This window comes from Pholis gunnellus, assembly GCF_910591455.1.
Source record: "Pholis gunnellus genome assembly, chromosome: 8".
In the NCBI taxonomy this organism is placed as follows: domain Eukaryota; kingdom Metazoa; phylum Chordata; class Actinopteri; order Perciformes; family Pholidae; genus Pholis; species Pholis gunnellus.
The window spans coordinates 7,793,422-7,806,107 of NC_136534.1; the positions used below are offsets into that span (position 1 = coordinate 7,793,422).

General features: G+C 43.4%; 1 protein-coding gene across 1 annotated transcript in view; it reads right to left on the reverse strand.

The window, feature by feature from the left end:
- LOC306700088 (nuclear factor of activated T-cells, cytoplasmic 1-like) overlaps positions 1 to 1,284 on the reverse strand; it is a gene marked incomplete at its 5' end in the record, with an annotated part of 57,982 nt that extends 56,698 nt beyond the window's left edge. Inside the window, one exon of the mRNA XM_079164988.1 lies at positions 1,164 to 1,284. Within this exon, the coding sequence (XP_079021114.1) occupies positions 1,164 to 1,284 (121 nt within the window). The remainder of the gene's footprint in view (positions 1 to 1,163) is intronic.
- Positions 1,285 to 12,686: the final 11,402 nt, after the last annotated feature.

Sequence of the window (12,686 nt, forward strand, 5' to 3'; positions counted from 1 at the left end):
GGTCTATGGCTGGGCTCAGACTGACGGGACCTCAGGGAGAGATAGGTGGTCGCCCACAGAAGTCATCTGCAGCCTCTGGAACTAAGAACCCTGGGGCCACTTATCACACATGGCTGACTCTGGGCTATGGCAAAACACCAGTACAGTGTGTGTGTGTGCTTGCATCTGCATGTCTATACGTCTGAGTTTATGTATGTGTGATAATAAAGAAGCCCGTGGCAATATTGCTGAAGCTGCACGTGGTTAAGCACGTCTCTTTGTCAAGCAAGCTACCCGGAATCCCTGAACGCACAGATCTCAGCTCTGTCTCTCTCTCTCACTCACACACACTCACACACAGACACGTCTGTTACCAATTATAAGGCTTAGGACTGAGGGACTGAAATGAATATTAATACAGCCCGCACCCGTCTGTCTGAAACCTCAAAGACAAAATGAAATTACCAAAATCCACAAAAAAGCCAGTTACATCAGCGCCGGGAGACACTGTGAATTATGACAAGGCAGACTATCAATGACTGCAGATGGACCAAATCTAATTTTTCTACCATAAATGCAGAATCAAGAGCCTTCAAAAAACTCCTTCAAATGGTAAACCGAGGCTGAATCATCCTCCAAGCTAAAGTATCTCCAAACAAGGCACAGAAGCTTAAGCTACCCCCTGATGTTGCTGTGCTGTGGTTGACCTCTGACCTCGCCGTGCATGGGGAGAATAGAAAATCTCCCGAATTTTTAACATTATGTATAAAGAACAGTTCAGGTGTAGACACCATCAACATTCTGTTTTTGCACACAATGAGAAGCACCTGCATAGACAGGGCTAATTTGATCTTCATGCGGAGTCAAGATCCGTCCAAATTTATTTGTTGACATTTTCAGAGAAAAACAATTGTCACACCGGAGGATCATTCAAATATGTTTCCTCAAAAAGAATTGTTTTAACCTGTAATAATTGGTAATATTCATCAAACTGTCCAAATGGCAATATTACTCAAGTTTGTACCATCATATCTGCATGTGGATTTAAAATTGACAGCTCTTTTTCACTGATCACCAAATAACCGCAGCGCCAGGTGAAAACACATTTTTAATATATATATATACAAATCTTTAATAACACATATTCATCTTTGAGCGCTGGTTGAAACGTGACTTGACGTTACCTTCTTCTGCAGACTTCATATCGGCGGCGAGAGAGGTGAGAAGCTGGAGTCCCCGCACCTTACCGGCTGTTGCTCCAAAACTCAACTTGGAATCGACGCACAGGCAGAAGGTATCCTGCATTCAACAAGCGATGCGCAACTTTCTCCGGCTGCGAGACCGCCGACGAGCAAACGAGAGACGAACACTGTTCGCGAGGAGCTGAATCACTTCACACGCCGTGAAATGAATGCATCGTTCGCCGCGAAGTCGGAGCGGAGCGAGGCGTACAACTTGGAGCCGCGGCGCGGTGGAGAAATCTGGCACCGTCGGGTGTGGAGAGCGGCGCAGGTAGGGGCCGAGGTGAGCAGAGGTGAGTTTGACTCTCTTACAGCTCCGATGAAGCTCTTGCAAGAGTCTCCCCGGGTCGATGACGCAGCGCGGTTTGTCACAGGGGCCGGCTCCGGTGCTTTTAAAGCAGGAAAACACCCTCCGTCCTCCCGTCAGTGCGCCGCCCATCCGGGGATGACGCGCTCCCGCAACCTCCTGGACCGCACGATGATGTCTTCTGCCCCGGGATCCCATCGGTGGAGGTGGGAGGTGTGTTTTGAGATGCATGTGTGTGTGTGTGAGTGTGAGAGAGAGTGATAGAGAGAGAGAGAGAGTTAGAGAGAGAGAGAGAGAGAGAGAGAGAGAGAGAGAGAGAGAGAGGGCGACAGAGAGAAAAACTAAGAGAGAGAAACCCTGCTCCAAAGTTTAATCGACAGTCGCAATTTTGTATTATTTTTACATCACCCATACATTGGCTTAAAGATAATACTTGCACTTAAACTGCCGATAGTTCTAATGTCTTAAATTATAACTACATTTACATTCTAAAACGATTCATAGAATCACAACAGATGAGAAATGCTCCCAAGTTGCTGACTAAACATTTGACTTATCATACCACGAGTTCATTTAAACATTAGTTTCTTTATTTTTGGACTTTTTTCTAAAAATGAAAATATATAACAAAACAATCTCGGTCCATTTAGTTGCCGTTCTGGAGCTTTTGATCTTGCAGACTCCTCACTCTTCCTCAGCAGATGGAGTTTGCTTATGTTGTCGTAGAGTTTTAGATGTTCAATTGTTAATTTATGGCTCAGATGTTGACACAGAATTGAAATTTTACGATTGACATTCTATGGTTAAACATCACAAGATGGTCCATCTGGATTACCAATAAAGCTGACGTAATTCCAGCATCATTGTTAGTCTGCCTGCTGTATAAACTTACCATAGCTCAGTGGCAGCTACTGTATATAATTAGGATACTTTCTCCCTGTGTTTTTCAGTAGCTGACCCTGACCTGTGACTTCCCTACAGAGGAAGGGGAGGAAGAGGGGGGGGGGGGTCTCCTACATCAACAACACGGTATCGTATTGCAGTATACTTCTACTGATATGACTATAATGTCCTTCCTCGTAAATGGTGCGGATGGTGTTATTATATCATCACTGACACTATTCAAACAGTCGGTGTATCCCCACGATGAAAATCAAAACACGAACGTGATCGAATTTCACTTCCAAACGCGTTTTCCTCGTGTTTGAGGCGAATACGGTTTCACAGATTCGCCCCAAAATAACTATCCTGAACCGCGGAGAGCACAACAAGCGCGCCGTGTTCCTCATCTCTGCTTTCCACTACTTGTATCAAGTCGGTCCCTCGTGAATCTGCGGGCCAAAGGCCTCGTGCTTTTGACTAAGGGAAAATACTGGGGTTCACTTTTCAGCTTATTCCCTTTAATTACACTCCTATTACCATTTATCAAAGTAATAGTTCCCATTATATGTCTTTGTTGTTATTTTCCGGGGTCAGAAACTGATAAAACTCAGAGGAAAAGTAAGGTCACAACACATGGAGATGTTAGATATGGCTGACACATGTTAGAGTAATTTAAATAACATGCACACATTGTATTGCTAAGCATTACAATGCCGCTCATCTTGGGTCTGCCAACTGCGGGGCCTTCCCGATAGGAACACTGAAGCAGTTGGCAGAATAGCGGACAGTGTGAACCTACGTTGATAAATGAAGTTATAATTTGTAGCGGTAATGTGACATTATGATGCTTGATGGGGCTTTTAAAATTAACAGAGTCTGATGAGTGGTACCGTTGAATGCATTTCTTTTGGCAAGAAATAGTCTCCATTATGTTGTAGTGTGGAAATTATAATGACAAGTAAAAAAAAAACAAAAAAAAACAACATAACAAGTAGAGCAGGAGTATCACTGAGTGCTGGTAGCTGCCATGAGTGCAATTAACAATGGCTTAGACAAGCTACAATGTAATTCCTTTTGAAAGGGGGCCAAGATTTAAAGAGAAAAATGACTCCCGCGAGTCTGAAATGTAGCTGGCGAGCTCGAGGATGATCACACGTAATCAGAAGCAGACTGGCTTACGGGGGGGGGGGGCGGGCGAGCAGTGCTGTGGGGCAAGCGTGAGCAGACTGCCTGGGGGGAAAGTAATAGTATGCTGTGTTTTCTTTGCCTACAGTAGCTCGCCGGCGTCAGCTGCGGCTTGGCCGACGCGCCCGCGTGAGCTCAAAGATGAAGCCGAGACATCACATACTTCAAGAGATGAATTATGATGCAAACCAGCAGTGTGGGGGGGGAGAGAAAAAAACAAACTGAAAAGTGATTGGCACTGTCAGTGGGATGGGCTTACACAAAGTTGTTGAACAACTTTAAAAACCCTGTGGTTCAATGGCAGTCTGAAGGCTTATCTTGATGGATTCTGTGCTACTGAGCAAAGCCCCATTAGCCGCAGTGTCCGTCAACGAAAGTCAGAGCACTTCAGACCATCCTCTGCAGCGACAGACGTCAGGTCATTAAGCAGCTCATTACAGAGATGTGTGTAATCTAAAAACCCGATGGTGCAATGCTTCTCATGATGTAAGTAGCTTTACCTCTTCCTCAGGATCAGTTCATAAATCTTTTTCTTACCCGTGTGATTCAGGCTCATGTTTAAAACCCTGCTACAGTTTAACTACACATGAGGTAAGATTTTTTTATTTTTTTACGTGAAGAACATCTATACTGAGACTGTGTTGATTTGCCAAAATACACCCTACAGAGTTGCACACTCCTGTACTTGCGGAAAAGGTCCAAATCGTAACTTAAAGGAGGTTCAAATCCAAAGTGTGTCCCTAAACAGCAGTGAGTAAGCAGTGAGGTGTTTTTCCTTTCCTCTTTCTTTGTTGCAAAGGCAGCACAGATGTGCAAAGTAACATAAGCATGCTGTGATATGTGAGTTTTACACTTTTAAAAACAGTTATCTGAGTCTGAATGGCATTCGGAGCCACCACGTTACCAAAACGCAGCTTTTAATGTATGCTTTACACTGTTTAAAGTTCCTACTGTTGTCATTTCCTTTGAAAGCGCTAATGTTGAGGTTTGTCTTGAGGTCTATCTGACTTGGTTCGAGTCTTTGATTAGCTCCACATTATCAGTACAACTTAAGTGTTGAAATTCTAATGATGCAACATTTCTTTTGTCAGGATAGCATCTTTCTGGTCGTGTGCTGCAACCTCTCCACGTCATATTTTGAATATAAGTATTCTTCAAATATGTGCATTCATGAGTGCTTAACTGACTGTCTGTCTTTGTCTGCATACAAACTGAGGCTCAAAAGAACTTTGATGTCAAAAAGATTTTGTGTTGATCATTTTGTTTTAATATATAGCAGCCTAATTGATACAAAACTAAAATACATTTCATATCTATATCTGTAGCCTACTCTGGAAATGAACACTTTAATTGAGTTGTGGCTTCAACATAGTTTATTAATTAGCAGCTAATCACAATTTACAGCGTGATTAGGCATGTAACAGATATGCATGCTAATTGTTGATATCGTATTTTGCATTGTTACTTTTTATTTATATATATTTGTCTCTCGTTTGGGTGAGGTTTTTGGAAAAACAGTGGGCATATGGGTTTCTACCTCACCTGCACTTATGTTTTATTACCAGCTATGACAGAAACGCCGGAATTGTGTTCGCCTTGTGAGTCTCTGTGTGGGAGTCCTCGTGGCACATTGTGACCCTGGAAGACACCTGCCATAGCGGGAACAATCACAAAAGTGGTTTAGAGTACTTTTCTTTAAGAAGACTAATATTGAAGATGGGTGTGGCCCGAGCGAGGACGCTGGAAGCAGGGGGGGGGCTAGGAAGCCCCTAGCCCGTTTAGCTTCGGGGTAGGTGTGAGTTTCTATTTACTATTTCTCTGTCTGACTTTTCTTTCCTTTTCTTTTCTTTTTTTTATCTGAAAATAAAACAAAAAAATCTCCAAACAGGTCGAACTAAGCGTCCGGAAAGTATTCACATCTTCCCTGGAAGTGTACGATTCCAATGTATTTTGCTACTACACCTGGCCATGTGACAGCGCACGTACTCAGCCGCCACAACGTGTCTGCGGAGAGCATTAGAGGCGTACTATGTCTCGCGCTCAGATTTACGAGCGGCTCGCTCCTCGCTCGCGTGTTCCACAGAAAATGACCACTGCTCGTGTCTTGTAAAGAGACGCATGCTGCTTTTGCATTTGCACGGATTGAGATGTCGCTGTTGTGTTTTGGTTCGCTCTTTTTTTCCCCTTTGGTTCCATTCCATAAAGGAAAGCTTTTTTCGTGACACACAGATACATCATGATGCGTATACATGTAGATCAAGGGTATAGGGCTTACCTCGCTCCTGTGTCCTTAAAGTTGTCCTCCCGCTTTCTGCTGTTGGTGCGATGCTTCAGTGTGAGGCTTTGCTGTCAAGGGACGGGAACTCTTCGCCAACAGCGCTGATGATATGATAAATGACAAGAGTAGGTTTTTCAGTATGAGTTCTGAACTTAATGCCAGTTTCTATAATGTTTTTACTACCAGTGGTTTGGCCCAGGAGTCAGGCTACATCTTGGCATGGTGGGAAACAGTTTCTTAGAACTCTATGTGAAAAAGAAATTACACAAAAAATGACGAACCTAACAGTTGACAGGTTTAAATAATCACATCCAAGACTCTTCAAGCTGTGGGCTTAGTCTTGTCGAATGTGTTTGTCTAGACACCAGGAATGCTGCCATTTGGGAATTTAAAAAAAAGAGCTTGAGGTAGATATTAATATGGACGTGGACACTAACGAGACACGTAAACCGAGAGACGTGGAGCTAACTCTGGGTGAATCCCTGCGATACGTACAATTCAAGGCTGCAAAAACCAGAGCTCTTCCCTCAAAGCTGCACAGTTAATCCGCTCCTTTTACAACATATAATTCACGTTTGACATATCCGGGGAAATGTGCACAACTGGCATCTTGAGTTCCCTACCCTGTTATTATCTATTACAATTTTTTCTTCTTCTATGAGCCATAACTTGAACCAGGCAGCTTGTAATAGCTGTAAACACTCATTTGTGTGCACTGTGTTGATACAAGTTCTGCTTGTTGGACCCCTTAACGCCGGTGGAAGCCGCTGCAGCTACAGGCGTGATCGCTGCTCATCTCTTTTGATCGCGGTCTGATGCGAGCGGGCGACGGGTGTCTGCGGTTAAAGAAGTAGAGTTGTGAATGGCTGCGGTTGGGGCCCGTCCTTCGGCATGAGTGCAGCCAGTGGCACACACTTCCACACTTCTCCTTTTCCTTTTGTTAGCGCTCAGACGCGTGGAGGCGCATACTTGAGCGCTCACAATGGAGAACTGCTCGGAGCTATCTTAGGCATGTCTGGACACCGCTGTATGTTTAGCTGCCTGAGATTCCTCTTCTGAACAGGAAGTAGCGTACATGTCTGGCTGGCGGGCCGAGAGGAGCGGGGCAAGTCATCGTCACACGGCCATTGACTAAGATTCAGAAAATAGGGAAGGAGCAGTGCGAGTCTGGCACTTTGTCATGGTTGTTTACATGATGTGCCTCATATAGATCTCAACACGTGTCTGGAGTCTAGTCCCATTAGTTGCAGGTTTCTTACAATAAGTTAGATTAATATAACACTTAAAACGTTTGCTGCACACTTCCAGTAGATATCCTGCAACTGTGCTTGATCATAAAGTCAATTCAAGAGGTGATACAACTTTAAAAAAATTAAAAGAATTATGGGAAAACACATTGTAAATCCACAATACAAAACACAAGCCAGCAGTGACTACGAGAGAAAACTAAATCATAAAAGTATGATAATGCTCTATTGTTTGTTATTGTCTAGATTAAATACGGCCCCGCAGGGTTGAAATCTGCACGTTGTTTTTTTAACTAATGACCCATTATTGCACCCTGTCAGTGCTGTTTTTCTCTACGACTGGTTTTTGCTGACAGTGTGAGATGCGATAACAGCTCCACCGTGGGCGCTGTATCTTACCCACATGTGTAGCTAATTCAAAACCTGTGGCCAATAACAGCTTCTATAGGTCAAAGACGTACGACCCATGAGACAATTTTCCGACATCACTTCTAACGCATGCAGATAATTACTCAGGCAAGACATCTGAGGAGGGCCATATTGTCAGTTTCAAACAAAACAGTGTGATATAAGCTTTTTTTTGCCCTCCACTGAAATGTCTATGCATTCAGTGTTGCAGCCCCAGTAATGGTTATGGGATTATGAGGGCGGATGGTTTCATTTTTCTAGCCTATGACTGTCACATCCAGCTCCATTACGGTGATTTAAACCCAAGCATATATATGCCAAGGCCATTTCTTTTACTGCAGGGCTCTCCACCGTGGCGGCTCTACATTAAAACACATTTATATAGTCCAGCACCGCCAGGGTCCTGGTTATGCGCAGGGGTTACTCACAAATCGGAGCTCGATCTCCCGGCGTCTTGAATCATTTTGTCGACTAAATGCTGAGAGGTGATTTGTCACAGGCGGTCGCTGTTTCCATTGCTGGTTTTACCTAACGACAAGATGACAGGAGGTTTAGGGGTGTATATTTTATTTAAAGAAAAACCCCAAGGCTCTCAGTGAATTCCACATGCACGCACACTTACAATTAGCCAGGAGGATTTCTACAATGCGAGCGTGTGTGTGTATGACAAGTATTTACCAAATACAACGCTGTATAGTGCTGCATTACCCTCTGCTGCTTAATGACATCATTGATTGGACACCAATTTTGATCCTTTGACTCAAAGAAACATTTGAAGTGAAAGTGTTTTGGAACTGTGCTGATTGAGATGATACAGTTTATGCCACTCTTGCGCCTTTTAATCATGAAACTGGAGCCAGGAGGTAGTTAGCTTAGCTTAGCATGAAGACTAGAAGCAGGGGGAAACAGCTCGCCTGGCTCCCTCCAAAAATAAAATCTGCCTAAAGCTAAACTAATTACCATGTTGAACTTTGATAGTTAAATCCGTACAAAGCCCAAAGTGAAAAGGAGCACTCACTTCCTGGAGTCTTCACTGGTTGCCTGGCAAACAAAACAAAAAAAAAACCCTAATGAAATGGCAAATTGTGTTCTTTTTCACTTTGGTTTTAGTATTAAAAAAAAAAATGGAATCAAACATCTCTTCTTCACTAGTAACGCCATCTCATCCATACTCTGGTCATGTGACTGACTAATACCATTAAAATTGTGCATGATAGAAGTAGCAGCCAGGTTTGCTTCACATGTGTCTCTGGAGCCATCAGTGTGGACTTCATCATGTTCCCTCATAATGTTTTTTTCATATTTCATTGTTATTAGTACTTCTGTCTGGATGCTGAGGTCTAATGTCTGTGAACCCTAAAATGAAATTTTCCATCATTATTGACTTGATTGGCATGAAATTCGCTGCGCGCACTGAATATCCCAAGAGAAGGGCAAAAAAAGAGTCAGTCTCGGTGACTCCATGACCTTTCTTTTACTGGCATCATATCCAGCCAACCTTTTCAATTTATATCTCCTGAGTCTTTGGTCATAAAACACACAATATTTGCTGTGTGCTTTTCTGCTCCCAATTGGAGGAAACCTATTGATTTTGGCGGCCTTTTTTTCCCCAGTCCAGCCAACAGGCCAAACTTTGGCCACTAGGAAGCAAGTGACGGAGTCGTGTATACATTGCAACGCTGACTGTGAAAGTAACAGGGTTGATCTTGAGGCCTTGTTGGAGTCCTCGGCTCTAACTGCAGCAACTGAGCACTGTCTTGTTTTTCCTCCAGACCGTCCACGTGTTGTTTCACATGTCAGAGGGGCAGCTTGCGTTTGCCTTCCTCTCTTTGACTTTGCCAGAAGACGTAGGACACTCACACAGCACCAGATTTACAGTACAGGGACAAGTTGGTACAAGATCCCATCCATCAGGTCATCATGCTGCATTCTTTACCACTTCAGTTCAAGTTTGACATCAGAAATATACAGTTCGTGGAAAAGTGTGACAGCGGATTTTCAGGAGGACGACGTCAATTAAAGTCAGTGTCCTTCAATGTTGCTCAAAGATGATTTGCAGGGCCTTTCATGTACCGACCCCTCCAAAAAAACAGGAGGCAGGCTGTTACTGGATTCTATGACCTGTCCTTGGTGTCGGTATTGACATGCCATGAAAAGATTAAAAATAGCTCCACCCTGGCTTACAGTGCTGCAGCGAGTCACACTCTGATCGGCTGACAGCGGTTCTGACTGAGGAGCCGAGGAAAATAACCCCTGCTGGACATTTTTGTGCAGGGGGGGGTGGGGTCAACTGAAGGACCAAACCCTGTCTCCTTCCTCTTTTTTTCTCCCCTCTTCCTGTCTCTATACCATGCCTTCCTTTTTCACGGCCCCTCTGATGGGATCCCCTATTCTGTTTCCTGCTGTTTGTGTGAGTTGCTTGGAAACCGTGGCAGCTTTCCAGTTGGGAGGGATGGATTTTTTTTCTTTTTACTGGTGTGACTGGTGGGGTTCAGAGGTTACGAGGTCAGCATATGGGTGGTATGCGTTACAGTTTTTATGTTGGCATTTTGATATATGGGCAAAAGTAATGCAGTGTTCCACTAAATTGGTTTGTCCCCCCTCTTTGACCCTAAAATAATAATAAATCAAACTTTTTAAAACACACTATGAAATTGATTCAAGTTAGACAAGAAAGGAATTTGCAAATAACAATTACAACTTTTAAAAAACAATTTATATTTGTTCATATTGTTCACTTATGATTATCAGCTGTTCCTACTTTATTGAGCCTTTATGTGACTCTACATCGCTGCCTTTACTTTTCCTAAAAGTTGCACCAATCAATATTCTTATATCAATATTCTGTATATTACCAAAATAAAAAAATGTGTGTGTGTGTGTGTGTCTGTAACCCCATAATCTTAAAAATGTGTCGTCCACCACAGCACTTACCATTAGAAATTGAAATTGTTGTGATGTTTAGAACTTATAAAAACAATGAATTTGTTGGCGTGCAAAGAACTACAGCTCTTTAATTTACCACCATTTACATTTGCCATCGTAACTTGGTTTCCTCAACATCCATCATATCTTTAATGCTCTCTTCTCATATCATTTCTCAAACCTTTTATTGGTGATCTCTCTGCTGTCTAAAAACATCTACACTTTCCAGTCCTCTCTGTCCCGCTGTTTTTACAGATGAGCTGGTTTACTCTGTCAAGCTGGGGATGTTTCCCCACAGTGGTCCGGGGCTAATGGGAAATAGTGTTCGTTAAAGGGCCAGTGTGTAGCACTTTGAGGGACCTATTGACAGAAAGGAAAAATAATATTCATAACTGTTTTCATTAGTGTATAATCACATGAAACTAAGAATTGTTGTGTTTTCGTTAGCTTAGAATACGCTTTTTATATCTACATAGGGGGCGGTTTCCTCTTCACAGAGTCCGCCATGTTGCACCGCCAATTTTCTACAGTAGCCCAGAACGGACAAACCAAGCACTGGCTCTAACGAGAGACTTTGGCCTCTGAGCGAGGCGAACTTGGAAAGGGAGAAGTGAGCAGAGGGCTATTCAGTTGGTTGCAATTAATCTTTAACCCACAGCAATAGATGTCACCAGAAATATTGAATAAACATTTTATTATCCAAAGATACGTAGACACCATGAGGCTCCAAGGCCGGCTTTTTAGTTATTTGTGTTTTTGCAAATGTCAAAATGGAAATGATCTGTTTACTTCGGCTACCTACAAAGTGACAATATTTCACTTTTATGTTTGCAGCCTGCTGCCATAGAGACAAAGAATGAGTTCAGGTTTTAACCCAGAATCCCAATTTCACTCTAATATATTTTTTTCCAGTCAACTCTTATATCCTCTTGTAAAAATAATCTCTACAACCGTCATCTGTTATCTGGCATCTGTTATCTGGCTTGATTGCATAGTGCTAATAAACTGCTGTATAAGTAATGATCCTTCTTGTGATCGTGAACATGCACTGTTCAACATGTGCACACACAGACAGCAGACACAAACCCTTGTTAAAGAATGTTGTGATTCACACCGTGTTATTAGTCAACCCTCTCCTTTGATTCATCCCCATCTGGCAGTGATACGGCTGGAGCGAGGATGCGTCACATGAGGAATAACCGCCGGACCGCTCCGCTGAGGCCCGACGTCCCTCACACCACCTGTGCCCGGATGGCACAGATAGATGTCAGGTTTACACCGGACAGTGTTCTGCTTTTTTTTTTTACGAGGTTTAACAGCAACCACACGTGCGTTTAAAAGCATGTGTTCAGTGTGGGGGCGACACACGCGGACCAAATGAGAATGACTCACGAGCGAATTCCACAAGCTCACGTATTCATGCGCACGTCAACCCGAGAGGAGAAACTGTTTTCCTTTTCTCTGCAGTCCATTTTAAGCCATTAAAAGCACTGTTGAGATTAAACCAGACATAATAAAGTTCTGCTCCACAGGGAGAGAACATGCCGCCCTGCTGTGGATCCATTTGAAGTCATTCCCCTTCAGCCCGGCGGCCTTAAGCGTCTCCCCAGTCTCTGGAAACCCGATCTGGCGGTGTGTTTTTCACTTGAATCCTACAGCGGGTGTTTCTGACCTCAGACAGTGATCCCAATCAGGAGGAATACCCTGATGCTGCAGTTTGGGCCCTTCTGCGCTGAAACCAAATAGTATAATCGCGTAATGAGGGATCCCTCTCTGGGAAACACACTCGAGTAGGAAAACTGGCTACTGCTCCTGCTGGTACCTTGCATGGTTTATTATAAAAAGCTGAATTTTAGTAAGTAATAGTCTCAATTTACAAATTGCCATTTTGTATTCAGTGACTGTTGGGATCTGGGATTCATTCTTTAGTCATTCCTCTGTTGTGGCTGCCAATGTTACAGACATATTTGCTGCCCGCAACCCAGATCAGCATTTTCACTTTAAACAATGTCATATTTTCTTTGAGAGTGACTCGAAAACTTGATGAATCATGAATTCCGATTCTTCTCCAACGAGCAAACACCGGCCAGAGGCCCCGATGTGGATCGCACTGCGGTGGTGCGGATGTTGTGTAATTAATAAAACATTCGGGGGAAGATATGAGGTGGATGGTAGTGCGCACTTCTGAGCATTCAGACAATAAACAGGATACTCTCCTCCTGTCCTGCTGTGCA